Source organism: Cricetulus griseus, chromosome 6 (genome assembly GCF_003668045.3).
Source record: "Cricetulus griseus strain 17A/GY chromosome 6, alternate assembly CriGri-PICRH-1.0, whole genome shotgun sequence".
Taxonomy (NCBI): Eukaryota; Metazoa; Chordata; class Mammalia; order Rodentia; family Cricetidae; genus Cricetulus; species Cricetulus griseus.
Window position 1 is genome coordinate 88643551 of NC_048599.1, and position 21993 is coordinate 88665543.

The 21993-nt window shown below is 36.1% G+C and overlaps 2 protein-coding genes across 2 annotated transcripts; both read left to right on the forward strand.

Moving 5' to 3' along the window:
* The first annotated feature begins 1608 nt into the window (after positions 1–1608).
* On the forward strand, positions 1609–2565 carry LOC100752325 (olfactory receptor 5W2-like). The gene has a single exon (XM_027421150.1). The coding sequence runs from the start codon at positions 1630–1632 to the stop codon at positions 2563–2565; it is 936 nt and encodes a 311-aa protein (XP_027276951.1). The 5' UTR covers positions 1609–1629.
* Positions 2566–9602: 7037 nt separating this feature from the next.
* LOC100763216 (olfactory receptor 5W2-like) lies at positions 9603–10535 on the forward strand. The gene has a single exon (XM_027421151.1). The coding sequence runs from the start codon at positions 9603–9605 to the stop codon at positions 10533–10535; it is 933 nt and encodes a 310-aa protein (XP_027276952.1).
* The last annotated feature ends 11458 nt before the right edge of the window (positions 10536–21993 follow it).

Here is a 21993-nt window from a genome sequence, read left to right on the forward strand (position 1 = left end):
CTTTGTTCCAATAATGAATATTACACATGTATGTCAGGGTAACAGATTTGAAAATATAACCCATTGTTATAAAGATTATAAAAACACACAATGATATTTATACAGATTTTGAAGTAAATGAGATGAAGATTTAATAAAATCTTGTAAGACTCTCAGACTTTTTATTTAGTCAGAAATAATTTGTCAAAATAGAAGAAATAGAATAAATCCAGAAATTAGTATGAATATCATGAAAAACTATTTTATAGTACATAGATTTCTACTTTTATCAGGAGCAGATCAATTCATAATATCCTTAAGGCACATTGTTAAAAGCAACCTAGTCAATGTCTGTCATTGTTCAAGATGGAATCAATAAGAAAGTTGAAAGTGTAAAACTTTGGTAAACTGCTGCATGATTCATAAGGGAAGGCATAGTGAGAAATCTAATTATTTATATTTAAATAAAAGGAAGACTAGAGGAAGAGCCTTAAGAGATTTAAGTCCCTATAGTCTCTAGTTGAAATAAATGGATCTATCTGTTGTTCAGGTGCCAGAAAATAGGATAAGAAGACACTCAGCTCAGGTAAGTTTCTGAATCACAGTGTTTTAAAATAAATAAATTAAATTTCCCTTTATTTGAAAATGTGAAAAGTCAAGCTTATGAGTGCATAAATTGTTTAATATATTATTTACTATCAGAGAAATAATAATTTATTATTTATTAAAGAAAAATGAGAACAAAAACAAACTCCATTTAATGGCCAGTGACATTCTTTCTTTAAATCTTATTGAATTTGACTTACATAGGTAGGGCTGGAGAGAGTATCTGGAAAGGCTTGGGCAAGGGGAAGAACATGATAAAATATATAGAATTTAAAAATTGTTTAAAATAATAAAAGATAATTAAAACATAAAATATAATAATGAAAAATGCCAATGTAGAAATTAATAACAAGGAAAGGTTTTACTATTTTCTGCCACTCCCTCTTGTCAGTTTTATTTTGGTTTTGTCTTTGGAGTGAGGATGCTGATATTCAGTAGTTATAAATCTCAGCACATGGTGATTAGTGATAGATGTTTCAATCAGTAATATGTTCATATGCAGTAAAATCTGTGATGACTCAGTACCATAACCCTTTTATTATATTAAAAGATAGATCTGTGTCTATGACAAATTCCATTAAAATGATGCAATAAATAATAGCCTATAAAAACTGAGAACCTTATTTCATCATATGGTATGTTCAATTATTATTATTACTATTATTATTGTTGTTATTAATTATATTCTTTGATATCCCTTACAGTCTGTCAGATATAAAACCATGTCTTACTATATTTAAATCTGCTACCTAAATATAAGTAAAAGAGATCAAACAAAGTTACACAGATAAAGAATTATATGAAGATTTAGATTCAAAGTGTATGAACTTCCTATTCCATGTTTTCCTTAGCACCACTGCACAATTTTAAACATTACATTTGTTTTTCTGAAATGTTTTCAGATTTTATGAAAACTTATTCAAGGATTAAATAACATTCAGATTAATTATATTAAATACTGTTTTATGCTTTTTGGGTAAAATGAACACTAAGCTATTATCGCATTGTGACTTTTGTAAATTTTTAGATCAAAGACAAAGTTTCATGGAAAAGGGGAACTGCTCCTCATTGCCAGAATTCCTCCTCTTGGGAATTACCAATAACCCTGAGGTGAAAGTGCTTCTATTCACCATGTTTCTAATTGTTTACCTCACTAATCTGCTGACAAATCTAGGAATGATCATTTTAATCAAAATGGACCCCCAGCTTCACACACCAATGTACTTCTTCCTCAGCCAACTCTCTTTCTCTGACCTCTGCTATTCCACTGCTATTGGGCCCAAGATGCTGGTAGACCTCCTGTCCAAGAATACGTCTATTCCCTTTCTTGGCTGTGCTGCACAGTTCTTCACTTTCTGTATATTTATAGATGCTGAGTGTGTGCTCCTGGCAGTGATGGCCTTTGATAGATACAAGGCCATCAGCAACCCTCTGCTGTATTCAGTAGACATGTCCAGCAGTGTGTGTTTCCAATTATTGACTGGTGTTTATGCTGTGGCATTAGCAGATGCTTTAGTACATACAACATTGACATTCCACTTATGTTTCTGTGGGTCAAACAAGATTAATCATTTCTTCTGTGACATTCCTCCAGTGTTGGTACTGTCTTGTTCAGATACACAGGTCAATGTGTTAGTTATATTCACCGTTTTTGGTTTTATTGAATTGAGCACCATTTCAGGAGTCCTTGTCTCCTATTGTTACATCATTTCATCAGTCTTGAAGATCAGCTCTACTTCTGGGAGGTTAAAAGCTTTCTCCACCTGCACCTCACACTTGACTGCAGTTGCAATTTTCCAAGGAACTATGCTCTTCATGTATTTCCGGCCAAGTTCTTCCTACTCCCTAGATCAAGATAAAGTGACCTCTCTTTTCTATACACTTGTAATCCCAATGCTGAACCCTCTTATTTATAGTTTAAGGAACAAAGATGTGAAAGAGGCACTCCAAAGAGTGAAAAGTAAAATGTGTTTAAAATAACAGAGTTATACGCATGGTACACTATCTTTAAAGCAAATATGTAGACTAGTTTTTAGAATTTCCTCTGTGTCGATGTATGGCTATTAGCTTGGTGTTTTTGTGCTACTCCTTACCGTGGAACCATGTGTATTTCTGATTCTTTTGCCTGCTCTTAGGGTTCTTTTCCTCCTATTGGGTTTACATGTCCAGCCTCAATATTAGGGCTTTTGCTTGGGAGTGGTGGTGGATCTGGGGGAAAAGGGAGGTAGTGGAAAGAGCGTTAACTGTGGTTTAAATATATTGTATAAGAGGAAGATCTATTTTCAATTAAAAATATTAAAAATTTAAAAAGAAAAAGAAATTTTTATGATATTTCAACTGTGAAAGATGTATTTACTTCTATATTTTATTGATTGCATTTTTATCTCTGGAGATTAAATACAGAACCCTGTGTTTGTTAATCAAGTGTGAACATGTACATATGTGTGTATGCATACATACATATAAATATATGTATTTATATATTATATATGTATTCCCGGATATGAATCGTTTAGTTTTAATTATATTAAGATTTATTTAGTGGCAAATAGCATGTTTTAAACTTTTGGGACTTTGCATTTCCTCATAAATTCAGTATTTTATTTAATGATAAGAACATGTCCAGCATGTATGACAGATGATAATTACAGGGACACTCAAATGAATCATTAGTCTGAAAATAATGCTGAAATATATGTTTTTCAATCAAATTTCATTACTCTAATATGTGAATGAAATGTTTCTTGGATAGAGCTATTATGTCACATATCTAAGCAGGTGGACGCCAAACAGATGATTCTATGAAATGATCTTCTATTAAAACTTACTTCATATCAAGTAGTCCATGTTTTCATTTTTCCCCATTGATGTTACAAAAGTCACTGACAAGTATTTTAAGAAATGATATACTTATTTTCCTTATAAATAATTAAAAGAAAGACACAGAAGATACAGAGTATTTTGTCTGTGGCAGCAAATCCAGCAACAGTTGCTTTATGACACTAGCCAGGAAGCAGACAGGATGATAAGTAGAAATGAGTTATAACCTCAAGTCATGACTTGATTCCCCCTCCACCAACCATATTTACTAATGTAAAAGATCCATAGTTGTTCAAATAGTTACTCTTGCTGGCAAATAATTATTCAAACCCTTGAGACCTGAAAGGCCTTTTAGTCAAACCACAGCAGAATTCCTTTATTCCACATAGGCTCACAGCCACACCATAATCCAAAGGGCTTCCAGAATATCTTCAAGTAGATCTTTAGTCTTAATAGTTCCAATGCTTTTCAAAATTCCCAAGTCTTCTAGTTGTTATCCTCTGTGAAACATAAAAATAATTTATGTATTTCAAATATAAAGATGTTACATAATAAAATTTTAAATTCTACAAGAACAGTATAGCAAGAAAAAATACAGGCCAAGTAAATAAAACTCCACCTTCACGCCCTGCATCTTGTCTCATTTCCAAAAAGCTCATGTTTCTCTGACCTGATATCTTTCCTGTCTGCATCAGACAAGGGCTCTCTCTTGGGCTAGCTGCACTCACTGCCTGCAGGGTTCTTCAGAAGAACCTGTATTACTAACATCTCCAATATAGAGGTTTCCATAGATCTTAATTTTCCCACTCACAAATACACAGAGAAGCTTCTCAGATCATTTCTTTAGGGAATCCAACTTGCTACATAATTGCCTGGACTCATCATTTTTTTTGTCTGTATCCATGTCTCAACCTTTGAAATGTTAGTTTCCGGTCATGATGTCAAGTTCTGATGATAGGAAATTCTTTGTCAGATTATGAGGAATGACTGCCATCCCAATCCATGGCACCATCCTTGTGAATGCAATGGTTACTGTCTGGTTTTCTGTCACAATTCTGCTCTTCCATTTTCTCTCTGTCCCTGGGTATGTGTCCATTCCCTGGATCACAGTTAACTGACCAGAGGCCATAAACTTAACAACTTGACTTTTTCCTCCACTAGACATAAACTATCAATATCTCCTTTACTAGTTCTGGGAGTACAAGATCACCTCTTTGTTCTTTGCTGAAATACTGAATGCATTGATCATGTGCAGGCAATCACAACTGCTCAGTATTCACAAGGTTCTCTTACGTACAGAAAATATTTTCAACCCCATCTTCACTCAACTTTCAGTTCCAATCTGTCTGCCTCCTCTTCCAAGTTTTTCCCTACATCTGCAGAGAACAGGTGCAATATAGATGCCCAAATTTTGGCTGAGCACTCTGCAGGCACTCATTCTTGGCACTTTGATTAGTTGGGAGTTTTGCATTACTTACTTGCCTGTGCATGCACTCATACACACACACACACACACACACACACACACACACACACACACACACACCAGCATCACCAGCACTATCTTATCTTGTGAGTTCTGATAGCTACACCAACCTCTAGATACAGAATAAAAGTATAGCTGGCAATTTTATAAATGTTCAGGAATTTGATGCTATTCTTAGAACAAACCATGGTATAGAGTATTAGACTTTAGAAAATTTTCAAGGATGGAGCTTGGTGTCAGTTATAAAAATCATTTTCACAAACTGGGAAAAAAAGAAAGTAATACTGTAAATTGCAAGAAAACCTAATATTTTACTTGAATAATTGTAGTTGTGAACACATACATGAATGTACAAACAAGCCTTGTGAGTGTTTAAAAATATTCACACATACACACATACTTTTATACTTACTATATATTAAGAAAGTCATAAGTTAAAAAAATCACCCAGAATATTTTGTATAAAAATATCTTAACTGTGTATTAATTTCCATAAAAGATCATGCATTAGTATCTGTTACTAAAACATTTATTTATTTTTATTGTTGATCATGTTTATTACTGGTTTGTGCATCAGCAAATATAATCAAAGGAGATAGAAAATGCCATACCTGGTACCACAGCACTTCCTCCCACTCAGTGACTATCATGTGTTCAGGTATGCTGGCCCCATTTTTTTTAAACTTTTTTTTTTATTAGTTCAAATTAGGAACAGGCTTATTTCACATGTCAATCCCTTCTCCCTCTCCCTCCCCTCACCCAACCCTTACCCTCAACCTCCCACCTTCCCCTCACCCCATCCACCCTCCACTCCCCAAGCATGGTAAGGGCCTTGATGGTGGCTCCCCAAAGTCCACCACATGATCCTGGGCCGGGCCTAGGCCCTCCCCCATGTGTCCAGACCAAGAGTGCATCCCTTCACGTGGGATGGGCTCTTAAAGTCCCTTCCTACACCAGGGAAAAATACTAATCCACTACCAGGGGCCCCCTAGAGTGCATAAGCCACCTAATTGACATCCATGTACAGGGGTCTGGATCAGTCTTGTGCTGGCCTCCCAGACAGCAGTCTGGGGTCCATGTGCTCCCCTTTGTTCATGCCAGCTGTTTCTGTAGGGTTCACCAGCCTGGTACCGACCCCTTTGATCTTCATTCCTCCCTCTCTGCTACTAGGTTCCAGAGTTCAGTTCAGTGTATATCTGTGGGTGTGTGCCTCTGCTTCCATCAGCCACTGGATGAGGGCTCTAGGATGGCATAAAAAGTAGTCATCACAAGGTTGACATGAACTGACAGTCTAGGGAATGATGGAGAGGATAACCTGTTCTTTATTTTCTCATTTCTACATCCTCACCAAAGCTTCCCATCCATCTTCTCTGCCCAGCCCTTCTTCCCTAGCCCCATTCACTGTTTCTCTTCAGATAGAGCCAGGCATCCCATGGATATCAGCCAGCTACGTTATTCTTTATGGATGTGTATTCATCACACAATGAAACACACATTAAAAATTATACTTTATAAGTAAAACTTTCTCAGATATGAGTGGAATTATAAAAAGGACAAAAGTGCCACTTTTTAGAAACATGGAAAAAAGATTCCTAAAATTTCTCACTTGTGTCCTATAAATATATTTATGAATGCAACAGACTTTTCTAATAGCCAGTCATTGTCCTTTTGATTAAACTAGGAGGACTTAAAAAAAATTAGACATCTCCTCTTCTATCAAGGTTGGATGAGGCAATCCATCAGTGGACCTAGGTAAGTCCCATGCAGGCTCCTTGGTTGTTGGTTCTGTCTCTGTGAGTCCCTATGGGCCCAGGTTAGTTGTTTTTGTGGGTTTTCTTGTGGTGCTCTTGACACCACTGGGTCCTACAATCCATCCTCCCCATCTTCCACATGATGCCCTGAGCTCCACCTAATGTATGGCTGTGGATCTTTGCATCTGTTTTCATCTTTCACTGGGTTAAGCCTCTCTGTTGACAGTTGGTCTAGGCACTAATCTATGAATATAGCAAAAAAAATATCATTAGGAATCATTTCTTTGACTTATTTTTTTCATTCATGATTGGTTCTATAATAGATCTCTTGAACTATATTACAACTCACAGTCCCAGAGAAGCTAAATAACAAGGAAGGTTCAAGGTGTGTGTGTGTGTGTGTGTGTGTGTGTGTGTGTGTGTGTGTGTGTGTGAGTGTGTGTGAGTGTGTGTACGTGAAGTGTATGTGAAGATCACCACGAAGCAAAAATAGACTGGCCATTGCCAGTGGATTGGGATCAGGGCCTGAAGGTGGGAATACAATAGGAATGGGAACAGCGGGTATCTGCTGTGGGAAGAATGGCAGGTAGACTATTGGGAGAGACAACTGGAATATGGTGGCATCTCTTGGATGAGCTAAAATCCTAGAGCAATGAAAAATCCAGGAATACATGAGGGTGACCAGGGACGGCTCCCTACACCTGGCAATAGGAGATACATCTCCTGTAACCAGGCAAGACTTCCAGAGGAGTGCCTGGAACATCCCACAAACCTTTTGACATAAAAAACCATTTGTCCTGCCTACAAGATGTGCTGTGATAGATTTTGTACACAAAGTGTGGGTGTGAACAGAGGATGACGGCCACAGTTGGAGACCTATATCATTGGAGGGAATTTCCCAATGAGAGCCAAGACCACAAACCGGGAATCCCCAGAGACTTAAGGTACTGGTATTAACGTACTTTTTCAAGGAACATTTTGAAAATAAAACCAAACTAACACTGTGCATCCACAAAGTTAATACTATTTAACAAAATAATTTTAATGACCCATTCCTATCAAAGGAGTTTGTGGTAATTTGTGACAATATAGAAGTAGATTAATGCAGTTAGAACAGAGAAATCACAAAAAATACATTAAGTGTTAAAGAATTTGATCAGTCAAATTTGATGTAAGGGTGGTTGCTAAGAAGATGAGAGTACATTCAGATGTTGAAAAGACAGCTTATAATATCACCATTTTTATAAATGAGAGATGAATGAGAGTATTCAAAATATGAAAGACTTAGGATGGCACCTGTATGATGTGGAAGTCATAGAGTATAGAGAAATTTTAGCTTGAAACTGAAAGTTTTACTATAAGTACCAGTCAGTGTCTATCACTTATTAACAGAGTCAAGTGTAAAGTGTGAAGATGGCAGCCAGGGATACAGTTGTTGAATATTCCCAGGATAATATCTATGTTAGGAAGCTAATTAGGTAGTCAAGAGAACTATGTCCCAAGAGTCCTTGTTGAAAATAAAAATGCTTAGACTGTTTGATTTAGTATTACAAGTAAAGACAGGAAGACTTCCTGGGATCTGGTAGGTTTATGGATGTCTACTTGTAGAAGTATAAGACAAATAACATCTGAATTTCTTTGAAACATGAACATTACAGTTGAAGAAAGGATAAACACATGACTTGATTGGCTTATGGAGTTACATAAATCCTGCCATTTTATGATCAGAGGCATATTTCTGTTAGATATTTGTCAATTTGTGAGCCATTTCCTTGTTTAAGGTTTGTGAAACTATATAATATTTTTACATCTGCTAAGACACACACACACACACACACATATATATATATATTTATATATATGATTTTAATATGTAATTTCCTTTTAAAAGCTAGGCACCCATGATGTGGTGTGGGCAACATTAATATCTTCTAATTTCATTAAAAAAGTAATAGCATGTTCACTTTCTGGATTGCAACATGTAACAGCTCAAATCTGTATATTACACCAACCACAATATTTTGGGAAAATAGAGCAGAATCCAATTGCCTTTTCATGCAGCAACGAAGAAACTCAAAGACATCTTATGATGTGAACATACATATTTAGATGTTAAGACTGGAAACAGGCAATGTAACAGACTTTTTTTTCTGTTCTCATATTCACAGAAATAAAAAGTCAATTTGTAAGCCAAAAGATGAGCAATCCTGTTGCTTGCAAGCAGTTGCTCCCAAATTTCTTTTTTAGTTTTCTTCTGGTCTCTTGTAGATAGTTTGGGCCCAGGTGAAAAAATAGCAGTTAAGAAATTATGTACCGGGAGAAGGGAACTGGGATTGTCATGTAAATCAATCTTGTTTCTAATTCAAATAAAAAAGAAATTATGCACCATTAAAGAGGAGTGTTCAAACTTTTAAATAAATCATTTTTAATTTACAGTAAATGCTATAAACCCCAAATAATGCAATAATAATTGATATTTATTATCTAATAAATTTTGTGTGTTTTATAATTAATTTAAGTAAACAATACAACTAATATGGTCAATTTTCTTAAACACAGTAATTCTGAACTTGTTAGATATGGAAATGAGAAGCTCTGTGTAGCTTGTCAGTTAATTCTATATTTCCCTTTTTATTGTGTTGCCTCTGGATTAGCTTCTATTTCATTCAGATACACTTACTAATAATGAGTGGTAGAGATATAGAAACGTCAGAAAGATAATGAACATACATTTTTAACTGAGTGTAGATCAAAGTTCTGCCATAGAAGTTTTTGTTAAGTACACATATTGTCCCTTATCTGGGCTGCTTCCTCAGTATAATTCATATAATGAATAGACTACCTAAAATGGTATTATGTTTTCTTTATGAACAATAACTTAACCTATCCATACAAAAAGCCCTGCCTTAACACAGCACGGTAATTTTTTTTCTGGTCACTTAGACACAGAGTGAAGAAGAATGGATATAGACAACTGTTCTTCGCAGCCAGAATTCTTTCTCTTGGGAATTACCAGTAAGCATGGCATGAAAGTGCTTTTATTCACAGTGTTTCTGGTTGTTTATGTCACTATCCTGCTGGAAAATGTAGGAATGATCACACTGATCAGGATGGATCCCCAGCTTCACACACCAATGTACTTCTTCCTCAGCCACCTTGCCTTCTCTGACCTCTGCTATTCCACTGCAGTTGGACCTAGGATGCTGGTGGACCTACTTTCAGAGAAATATTCAATTCCCTTTATTGACTGTTTTCTTCAGCTCTTGTTTGTCTGTATCTTTGTAGATGTTGAATGCATGCTGCTGGCAGTGATGGCCTTTGATAGATACAAGGCCATTAGCAAGCCCCTGCTGTATGCTGTGGACATGTCTAGTAAGGTTTGCTACCAATTCTTAACTTTAGTTTACCTAGCAAGTACTGTAGATGGTTTGATACATACCACATTGGCATTCAGTTTATGTTTTTGTGGCTCTACTCAGATTAATCATTTCTTCTGTGATTTACCACCACTCTACCTCCTTTCCTGTTCTGACACGCAAGCTAATGAGCTGGTTGTTTTCACCCTTTTTGGTTTCATTTTGTTGAGCACCATCTCAGGAGTCCTAGTCTCCTACTGTTACATCATCTCATCTGTATTAAAGATCAGCTCTGCTGGGGGGCGCTTCAAAGCTTTCTCCACCTGTGCCTCCCACCTGACTGCAGTTGGGATTTCCCAGGGGACCATGCTCTTCATGTATTTCAGACCTAGTTCTGCCTACTCACTAGATGAAGACAAAATGACATCAGTTTTTTACCTCCTCATCATCCCCATGATAAACCCTCTGATTTACAGCCTAAGGAACAAGGATGTGAAAGATGCCATGGTCAGGCTCAGAAATAAATGGTGGCTTTAAGATAAAAGCTTACATTTATTAATGGTGGTATTTTTAGCACACAGTAGAGAAGAGTTACTAATGTCATATTGATTTTTATTAATTTGCATATATGCACTAACGTCTTTTTAAATAAGCCACTAACAAGGGCTGAGTAAACATGAGGTAAACAATGACAACAACAATGGATAGCTAGAATGAACCAGGAAACGTCCACAAGGTCTCAGTGCTACACAAAAAAATTACTTGCAAATAAGAAATGCTGAAAGTTGGAGAGTTATTTTCTCCTGGGAAGAAAACACCAATTATCTTTATAATACCAAGTGTTAAATCCTGAATATTTTCATAAAACTAACATTATACAGACTAAAAAGGTCATACTTACAAATACACCTGCATATATGCACAAACACACACCATTCATATGTATGCATTTATATATATATATGCGACAATAATTAATGAAAAGCAAGACCATGAAATTTTCCTTAAAATATTTTTTGAAAATAATTTTAATACAGTATATTAAGATGAGATTTCCCTTCTACATCTCCTCAAATGATCCCTACCATGCTGTCCATCAAACTCTGTGCCTTCTTCTTCTCTCTCTTTCTCTTTAGAGAACAAACAGGCTATTAAAAAGTTAACAGACCAGAATAAAACAAAACAACATACAAAGAGGGGGAAAAAAAGAAAAGGCAATAGAAACACAAACACATACACACACACACACACACACACACACACACACACACACACACACACGTACAACAAATGAATAAACAAAGAAACCATAAATATAAAATTGGAATAGGTAAACAAAAGATCAGTAGGATAAAAAAAAATCCCTAACAAATATATGAGACAAAACATTTCAAAAAATGCCATTATGTTCACGTTGGGTTTTTCATCTACTCATGTGCATGCGGCCATCGTTAAGTGTGATTAATATAACCATTGAGACTCCATTGAAGAACACTAATTTTTCCTTCGCAAGCAGCTGTCAATTGCAGATAACTTATGCAACTCCTCCTTTCATCCCCAGGATCCCATCTGGTTTGAACTTGTGAAGACCTGTACATGTTGCCACTGTCTCTAAATTTATATGTGTGTCTGCTTTGTTGTATCTAGAATGCCTTGTTTCCTTGATGACCACCATTCCCATGGGCTCTTAACAATGTTTCTGACTCTTTTTCTCTTTAAATGTGAGAATACAGGGAGAGATTTGATGTAGACATCCCATTGAGGACTAAATGTTCCAAAGTTTCTCACTCTCTTTACCCTTGTTGACCCCTGTGTCAGTTTCCATCTGCTTCAGGAAAAGAAGGCTGAGTGAGACACTGATCTATGGGCATAGTAAAAATATATATAGGAGTTATTTTGTGGCAATGCCCTTTTGTCAGAACCATGCTGATTGGATTTCCCCTAGGTCCTTGGCCTATTTGATGCCAGGATGTTGGCCACCTTAGCAATGTCAGGAATGGTCTCCTTCTCATGGATTGGGCTGTAAATCCAATCAAATATTGGTTTGTTACTACCAGAAGCTTTGTGCCCTTATTGTACCAATGTATGATGCAGGCAGGTCATCAGTGAAGACTAAAGGGTTTGTAGCTGGGTTGCAAGTATACTTTTGTCCTCTGATAGCTTGCAGAGTACCTTCCTGTACCATGAATTCTAGGGGTGAAGGTTCTAGTTCGGCACCAGCTCAGTCTCTCCATGTTCAATGACATATAGAGGTACTATATTTAGCAATAAGACTTTACAATCCATTTTTCAAGAGTAACCAATAGCCCTTGCAATAACTGAGTTCTTTGGGAGTTTCTGTGGGACACCTTTGGTCATCAAACCTATTTATGTAACCTCTTCTTGCCCCTGGAACTTCTATTTAGTTGCAATGGAGATCGAATTGGAGCTATGACTTTCCATTATTTTTGATTCCATTTAGATTTCTTTCCGATATTATACATTTAAAGAAGATTCTACTGTGTTAGGGTTACATATGGCCCCTCAAATGGCCCTTAATTTTAGCTGTTCCTCTCTGTATTCCTTCCATTTACTCCTTCTTCCTTTTTCCTGTTTAATCATTATCTTCCACCCTCAACCCAGTTTCTTCATAAATTCATATACTATTCTCCTTACTTTTTGTCTTTCTTCCCAACTCCCCTAGTCTATATCTAACCTCTGTGGCTATAGGGATTGTATCATGAGCCCATGAATTGAAAGAAAATAATAAGAGGCATATGGAGAGGTTTAAAGGAAGGACAGAAGAAGGAGAAATGATTCAATTATATTATGTTCTTAAAAATAATTGAAAGACATTTTAAAAATCAAGCAATATACACCAAAATACTTATGAAATAAGGATTAGTAAGTATGGGAGTTGACAAAATTGTTAAAAAAGGACCAACAGAAAAATGCATTCATGTTGTAAAATATTTAGGAGAGCTCTCTGTCACTTTATGCCCTATCAGCACAGTGAAAAGTTTGCTACCTGTGAACCAGAAAGTGAATCATCATTTGGTAATAGAGTTTCTTGACACGTATTTTTGATTTTCAAACATCGGGAAACAACTAAAGAATGTCTGTAAATACAATAAACATATCTGATTGTGTAGTTCATGTCCCTGATTTTTTGAGGCTGGAGTTCACATTTGAGGAAGTTATTTTTAGGGAATTCATGAATGAAGCTATGGTAGGTGCCACCTGAGTCATCTGCCTGGTGGTTCCAAATACTGAATATCACAGACTTTGGCATATCTCAAACTTACTATTTAATCCTCATTATTTCCTTCCAATCTTAGCTTCAAAGTTGTGCCCTTTTCATGAAAGTGGGTAACTGATTCCAGTTTTATTTTCAAATTTTAATGTTATTGAATCTCTAGAGTGTGTTTATCAAAGAACCCTGTATCTTATCTTGGCCTTTATCCTCACTGCTAAAAATCCTAATTATGCAAAATAGAAAAAAATATAGTTTGATATATGTGTAGTATAGTCTTATCTTTAGTCTTTTATGAGTTAGAATGTCCAGTGCTATCAATGTATTTTCCAGTTGCCAAATTGCCTTTGCTATTTGATACTCTATACTTTATATCAGAATTGGTTCGGTTTTTAAAATTATGACATTCATTCCCATTTCTATATAATATTGGATCATTTCTCTGGTCTTTATTCATTAAATAAAAATAGTGATCATTGGGACTAGGGAGTATTCTATTTAAGATTTTGGGAATTTAATCAGATTTTTCATTCTTGTGTATGTCACTACTCTCCATTTCATCTGTTGCTCAGATACACAGGTCAATGAATTATTAGCATTCATCATGTTTTATTCCACGTAATTGATAATTTTTTCATGACTTTTGTAAAATTGTTTTTAATCCTGACAGTGATAAATAACCTCTTCAGTGAGGAGAGGCTCAAATGTTTCTTTGTCTTTATTCCTCGAATGTCCACATATGATGATTGTTACTGGTTGTCAATTCAACCGCATTAGAAGACAGCTAAGAATAGTGAAACATCCATATGAGTATGATTTGACAGGATTTCCAGAGACAGTTGACATGGGTAATGGGGAGAGGAAATGCCATAATGAATGGAGCTAGAAGCTATAAAAACTGAAGGAGGATGAGGAGAGGGAGGAGGAGGAAGAGAACAAAGAGGAGGAGGAAGAGGATGTGGAAGAAGAGTAGGAATAGCAAGTGCCTATGTATAAGTCAAACTTAATCCCCTGTGAGTATTTTTGGTGATTGTCATCATCTGTCATTATCAGTGAATCCTGTATCTTACCTTGTCTTTTATTCTCACTGTGGTAAACACTAAATATAAAAATATAAAGTTGGATATATATGTGTATATAATATGTCTTCTCTTTAGTCTTTTATGAGTTGGAATAACGACTCCGTATTTCCTAGCATTTCCACCTGTAGTCAACATTAGCACATCTCCAGGGTGCTCTCAGGCCTTTAACACTGGAAGGGAATTAGCTGCTAAAAGTTATCAGTGGAACTTACACATCTCTAGCAAGCAGATAGTCATTCTCAGACTCTTTCGAGTACCATATTTTATAAGCAAACCAAGTAACTCCTTTTATTTATTACTGGATTGAAGTCTTCTTACTCTCTAGATCATGGTAAAATAATGTCATTGTTTTGTATCCTATCTTCTTTCCTTCCTACCTGATTTCTCTCTCCCCCTTCTCTGTAGGGGAAGCTGTAGCCACGCCTACTTAGGGCTTGGCTACAGGTGTGCTTGACCACGCCCTCACAAGCTTGGTCAGGGGATGTAGGGTGACTGCATTTTCACTTTCGGTTTCTCTTTTGGGCTTGCATATAGACTGTTGCCACGCCAACTGACTAGGTCACTCTGTAAGTAAGGCTTTTCCCTATTAAATGCCCTTATATTTCTACCTGACTCCGTATTGGTAATTTCCCACTATACTTCTCCTTCTCCTTCTCCTTCTCCTTCTCCTTCTCCTTCTCCTCCTTCTCCTTCTCCTTCTCCTTCTCCTTCTCCTTCTCCTTCTCCTTCTCTTTCTCCTCCTCCTCCTCCTCCTCTTCCTCCTCCTCATCCTCCTTCTCCTTCTCCTTCCGCTTCCCCTTCCCCTGCTCCTCCCCTCCTCCTCCTCATATAGTAGAATTTAACCCCAGGGTCTCAACTTTTCATAAACTGGGCTTTTAGTCACTCTGTAGATCAACTAAGGTTTGAACTTGCAATCTGTAGGATAAAAGGGCCCGCATAAGAAACATAGTTTGGCCCTGACACCAGAGCCAACTCTGCCTCTGACCAACTGAAACATAAAACCAACCAATCACTTAGCATCTTGACTCTGAACCCAGAACCAGTGAAAGAAACACACCCACACCCAGGATCTGAAACCTGAGTCAGTAAAGGAACACTTTATTCTTTACTGAAGGATAAAGAAACAGGGAAAACACCCTGACTTTGAAACTAGTACAAAAGAAACACAATTTGTCTTTAGAATTAGAGGCAGTGAAAGAAATATACCCTGGCCCTAAAATTATAATCAAAAGCTAAAGAGCACCAGTGAAAGCAACATACTTTGCCCTGAAATCAGAGCCATCTATGTCCCCAACTCACAAAAATAACCATTCTCTGAGCGGGAAACTAACCAATCCCTGAACAGAAAAACCTCCCCCTGGTAAAACTCTGCCCCTGAGACACCCTATATAAGCCAGTCTGCCTGTTCAATCACTTACTGTCCTTCACCATGCTGGCAGAGGCAGCTACTCTTCCTGGACTCCTCCTTCCCAGTAAATGTTTTTCTCAAAAGAGTAAGTCATCTTCATTCACTGGTACAGAATAGAAAAACTTGCTGGGATATTCCTTTGGAGAGTCTGAGTAAGTCTGCAGCAGAGAAAAAGTAACAATTTTTCACTGAAGCCCTGAGGAGATTGCTACATTTCTGCAGGTATTTCTCTTTAGCAGAGTGTAGCTGAAGGAGTAACATCTTGGGCAGAGAAAGTGGTTATGTGTGTTAGGAAACTCTTCTGAGAACAGCAAAACTCAGCTGTAAGGGTTCTCTCCAGGAGCGGAGCAAGACTGCTATATCCTTCAGGGAGAACATTCCCCCATTACAGCCCAACTTCTGGTAGCCTGGCTTCCTGAAGAGTCAGTGTATCTTTATCTCCAGAGTTGAGCTGTCCTATTGTAGCTCTACCCTTCCATAGCTGTCCTATTGCAGCTGCAGGTGGACTGGTTTCCAGATAAGTCAGGACACATTTCCAGCCCCAGAGCTGTAACACACCTATTTTGGTGTCCAAACCCAGCTCTCCCATTCACTTACACAGTCCTCCTGAAGTATCCTTCAAATCAGCTGTAGTTAAAGCCTATACTACCAGGTCTGGTTTCATGCTTCATTTTATTTCTCATTTTTATAGGGTTTACTAACAACCTGCAGAAAATTCAAGTCTGTTAGTTTGGCAGACTATTCACTGTTCTATTCATGAATTACCCTTCCTTTCTTCCTTCCTCCCTTCTTTCCTTCCTCCCTTTCTTTTTTCCTTTCTCAATGTAATTTTTATTGATTCTTTGGAAATTTGTGAATTATTCTTTTTCTGTAATATATGTACCATATTCCCTTTTCTACTTCATGTGAATTTAATTGAAAATTGTAGAGTTGTTTTTATAATGTATAATCCAACCAATTATCAATGTTAATTATCATTCAAATTAATCATATTCACCTAATTATTTCATAATGTTCAATAACACGGGAATTTCCAAAGCATTTAGATGAAATATGGCAAAAAGTAGATGCTGGCTGATAAGTTTCCCGGTCATCATCTCTTCTCAAATATCCCCATGCATTTGGAATTTCTACAGAAGAGCTGAATAAACACTGAACAGTAAATCAGGAGGAGTGTGTGCTAATCAAAGTAAACAAAAGGAAAACCTGTGGGGTTGACCAAGCATATTTTATGAATGCATGATGTGTGTGTGTATGTGTATTCAGTAGTATTATTGCACTGCTCTCCATAGGATTGTTGTAGTATATTAGAATTATATCTGAGTTATTTATTGGGCCTGACATACCAAACTATGTCTAATATGTTAATTAAATAGGAGTCAATGTAGAAATGAAAGTAAAGTCAAATTAATAGTTGAAACTTAAAGTTTATACATCCAAAAATATAATATATAGTAAATCCCATTGTTAAAATGTGTATGAGATCTGTGCTTTGATATTGTCCTTTTAGAATTTCTGGCTAAATTGGGGTTAATGCAAATGAAAATGAATATGAAGAGACCTTTGTCCTGTCTATCATGACTAATTCAACCCTAAATATTCCCTTCACTTTCCAGATAATAACTTCTCACAATATAATCCTCATTAATTCGTAGAAAGCATTATTGTTGAAGTAATACATTCTTAGGCATTTTTCACAATTGGTAAATATCAATTATCAATTTGTTCCTCATTGGGATATCCACAGGCATTCTAAATAATATGCAAAACCATAAGCCAAAGAGTTCCCCACACTGTGTGTGTGTAATGAATTAAAAAGTAAATTTATATTGTTCTCACTAGCATATTATTGACAGTACAATTTGGCTGAATCTCTATTCTCAGCTTCCAGTGTGAACTTTAACAAACTGCTGTCACTTTGAGGTTTCCGTCAAAAGAAGGGTACAAACCAGTCCTCTTCCAACTTTATTGTACTGTTCTGCTTTCATTTTTTGTATTTGTATCAATATATTACTTCACAATTTACAAATGACTTGAAATGTTCACACAAACATACTCACACTGAAAATATTATATGCATTTCTGGAATAATTTCACCTGATACAACAACAAAGACAGCAAAACAGCATGTATGACAGCAACTACAAACTATAAAAGAGGGCTAATTTTACCAGCCTGTTCTGCCAGATACCTTTCTTGCTGCAGTGACCTTCTGAGAAGCTAATCTTAGGATGAAGTGAAACTAGCAATAGCTGTATTGAATGGGTATTTCTAAATCTTGACATATTTTTCAAAGAATTGAATAGGCACACACAGATTGCAAAGTACCATGGCAGATTTATTCAGAAGCAAAGTGATAATGCGGATCAGAGAAGCTGCCAAAGTGAGCAGTGGGTTTCTAGACTCAGAGTACTGAAGGATCCCAGGTAATTTTCTTCTGCCTTCCTTTATGGGGAACTAAGCAAAGAGATAGGTGATTGGTAGAAATACAGCATTGAGTGTTCTCTTTACTATTTGAAAGAACTGAATTCTATGAACTTTTCATCACTGTATGTTTCTTCCCTTGATACACAAAGTTTTCATCATATACATACAAAGTCAAACATAGGCCAAAGATGGCATACAAAACTTTGCATTTGAAAGTTCACTCACAGACACACTTGTTTTGTTGTGTATATACCCTCAAACAATGTGTGATTCATGTCAGTTTCACAGTGAGATTCTAAATGCACTCCATGATATGAAAACAGTGGTGGTCATGGAGAAGCACCTCATTGCATTGATGCAAGTGGTTTGTTGGTGCAGCTCAACATGTGTGGAGGTCCTAGGTTGTCAGGTAACTTATTCAGCGATCATAATCAATAGTAGAAGTAAAGACTTGGTAGGAGCTGTCTCCATGGTGGCTGGAGTTTGCATTGGAGATGCATAGGTTGATAAAAAAAGGAAACCAATTAGAGACAAGAATAGAAGTGGACCTTGGTTTCTGATTCCTGAAAATTTTCTAAAACAGTATCATTCACCATTTGGTGACCAAAAAATTTCAACATATGAACTTACAGGAGATATTTCACACTCAACGAACATGTATATTCTGACATTTAGATTTAAGGGACTTCAATAAAAATAGGAACCCAAATGATTAGTCATCAGAGAAATCATGCAAGTTACATTTTTTATCAGAGGTGAAATGTTCAATAGCATCAAGAATGATGAAGACAGGAATGTGTGAAGAAGATGCACATGGACTACAAGTTGTTTTATATTCACTTTACTTTCATTTGTGAGGGAGTCAGTTTCATAACAAATATTCAGCAGCTAATTGAAGTCAAGTATTTCGGAGTTACAATTATCCCTGGAGACAGTGATGTGTCTGGTAGGATAATTTGTCAAGAACTCGGGCAACTTTCATTCTTAAGTAATATTAATGTTAAGTGTTAGTCTAACTTTCAGGCAACACAAATGCATTGTTCTCTTCAATTTAATGGATAATAGACTTATTACTTGGTTTGGGCTGGGCTCCATTTCTGGGTATACAATAGTAAATTAATTTCTTTTTTAATCAATACCAGGTCACTAAAACATTGAGAGTGAATTATGAAATGACATTCAAGTTATACCAGTAGCAGGACATTTGCAATTTTTATGTATGTTTAAGTGTGTGTTGTAGCACCACAAATAAAAGACCAAAATACAGATATTGGGGTTCAAGCTTCAAGGTGAAGATCATAGAAGCAAATCTTTAAATCTAGTTGATTTTATTGCTACCCAGCTGAAATGGTAACCTGTCTCCCTAAAACCTCAGAGGTGAAAGGCTCTCAATTCCTGTCTCCTCCTCCATATATTCCTTTTGTGTCCCAGCCATATCCTCCTGTCTCCACCACCCTAGTGCTGAGTTTAAAGGCATGTGATCCTAAGTGCTGAGATCACTTTTGTGTGAGCTATTTCTGTTCGGACTGGATCAAGTTTGTGTAGTCACTATGGCCTTGAACTACCAGAGATCCATCTACCTCTTAATCCTGAGTCCTGGGATTAAAAGTGTGTATCACCAACACCTAGCTCTATGGCTGCTGGGATTAAAGGTGTATACCACCACTGTCTGATCTGTATAGCTTGAGACTGGCTTTTCTTTCTGAATCCTCAGGCAAGCTTTAATAAATCATAAGTAATATATCACCACAGTGTGTGCCCATGTGTATGTATGTTTCTGGGTATGAATATGTACCTCCAAAGTTGTTAGAGTAAGCATTATATCCCCTGAAACTTGAGTTACAAGCAGTTGTTAGCTATCCAGTGTAGGTACTGGGAACCAAACTCTAGTTCTACACACAAGAACACCAACTGATGTTAATAGCGGAGCTCCTCAACCAGCAGTGAGCATCTTTTAATACTGTGACAAAAATATCTGGCATGGTGGATCAGTTCCATACAGTTAAAGGCTGAGGAGAAACAATGTGAAGGTAAAAAGATGTCAAATCAGAAAGTGCTTCAGATAGACATCTTCTAAATTCTTCTAATCTTGTCTCACCTCTACAGCTTCCACAATCTACTAACAGTCTATCCAGTGGGGAAAGCAGCAGTGGATTAATCAGATTATTAGGTCAAGGATTTCATGACCTTGTTATTTCTGGAAACATAGAGGTGTGCTTAGCTAATATGGGCATCTCTAAATCCCAATGAACTGTATATGTATCACTGAAGATAATTTCCCAGACAAAATTCTAGCATGATTTACCTAAGGAATTGCATACTTAAAAGAGGTTTATAGAACTAATATTTCCCTCAAAAAGCAATTGTGATATCATTATTGCGCTCACATATAATTTGAGAAGACTCTGAAATCACCTGGGCTATTTATGAACATATACTGAATTATCATTATCTGTAGTATTTTATTTTGTAAACTGGTTATTCATCTTTATTTTATTTTCGTATATTAACCACATTAACACAAAAGTCTGTACATCAATAAATGACTAACACATTATAATATATCACTTGTATAAGATAAAGTAATTAGTTGTGTTTCATTCTGGCAGCCTGTGCTGTCTCGCCCTCCCATGCTTAGTGTCCACGAGAATATTTCATGTATTGATTGAAAACTCACATATAATTCCACATTTTATTTCTAAGATTATATAGAATACCAGGGGTTTATTTAAGTAAAAAAAATCACTAAAAATATTTTATCATATTAGTGACAACAACATCGTCATCATCATAATTAAGATTGGATGCCATATTTTCTTCATTATACTGCATTTATAAATTTCAAGAAACCAAGTCTGTTAGAATATATTAAGACCTGCCAACAGGATTCTTGAAATTTTGTTGCTGTTCATATAATTTCTTTCTATATAGTAGGGTTACTATGGAAGTATATATAATATTTAATGAGAAACATGTATGGATATATTGTACATATGTATGTAAATATACTTAAATATAAAAATGCAACCTTAATGGTCTACAATTAGCTTTGTTTTTTTTCTCAAAAAACCACTGCCAAATGAATAAAAATTCAGAACACACAATTTTAGAATGGCATATAATGGTAACTTCATTGTGAAATAAGACTTTACTACAACATTAATTTAAAATTGGCATAAATAAAAGGTATGGAGTATGTTGTATAAGACATTATTTAGGCTATACACAGGGAGTTGTGTATATGGTAATTTGACAAATATTAGAGAATTAGAATTGAGTGCAAAATTTCTTCCACAATTTCCAGCTAACAGCTGTTGTAATTAACAACAAATCTAAAATGTAGATTGATTGCTCTTTAATTAAAGAATTTACCCATTGCACATTATAAAATATCAATTCTTCATGGTTCACTTGAACAATACTCATCAAAATCTTACTTTCAAGTTCATTTCTACATTTTTGGACACTAAATGATTTGGAAGTATTTAACATTGCCCTTTTAGTGTTTCTTCATGATTTTAGTGTTCCTTATACACATCACTGTGTTAGGAATTCTGGGAATGGGGGTGGGATAGTGGACAAACAGGATCATATACCAGAGATCACAAGAAATACTACAGGTGTTGCAAATATTGCTCAGATATTAAATAATTGAGAAAAAGAATGGCTGTTTTGGATATGAGGGTACATTTACACACCAATGAAAAATACCTGACATTGACTGTGAACCAATGAACCTCTAAACTGGATAGTCCATGGGCTTAGGGAAAAACCAAATTCTATTGTACTGTAAAGGAACAAAGCAATAAAGTAACTCTAAATGACATTTGTTATATCTATAGATCA

What these genes read in the sequence shown, in the direction of transcription:
- LOC100752325 (XM_027421150.1), top strand. Translation starts at nt 1,630, where the DNA reads ATGGAAAAGGGGAACTGCTCCTCATTGCCAGAATTCCTCCTCTTGGGA.
- LOC100763216 (XM_027421151.1), top strand. Translation starts at nt 9,603, where the DNA reads ATGGATATAGACAACTGTTCTTCGCAGCCAGAATTCTTTCTCTTGGGA.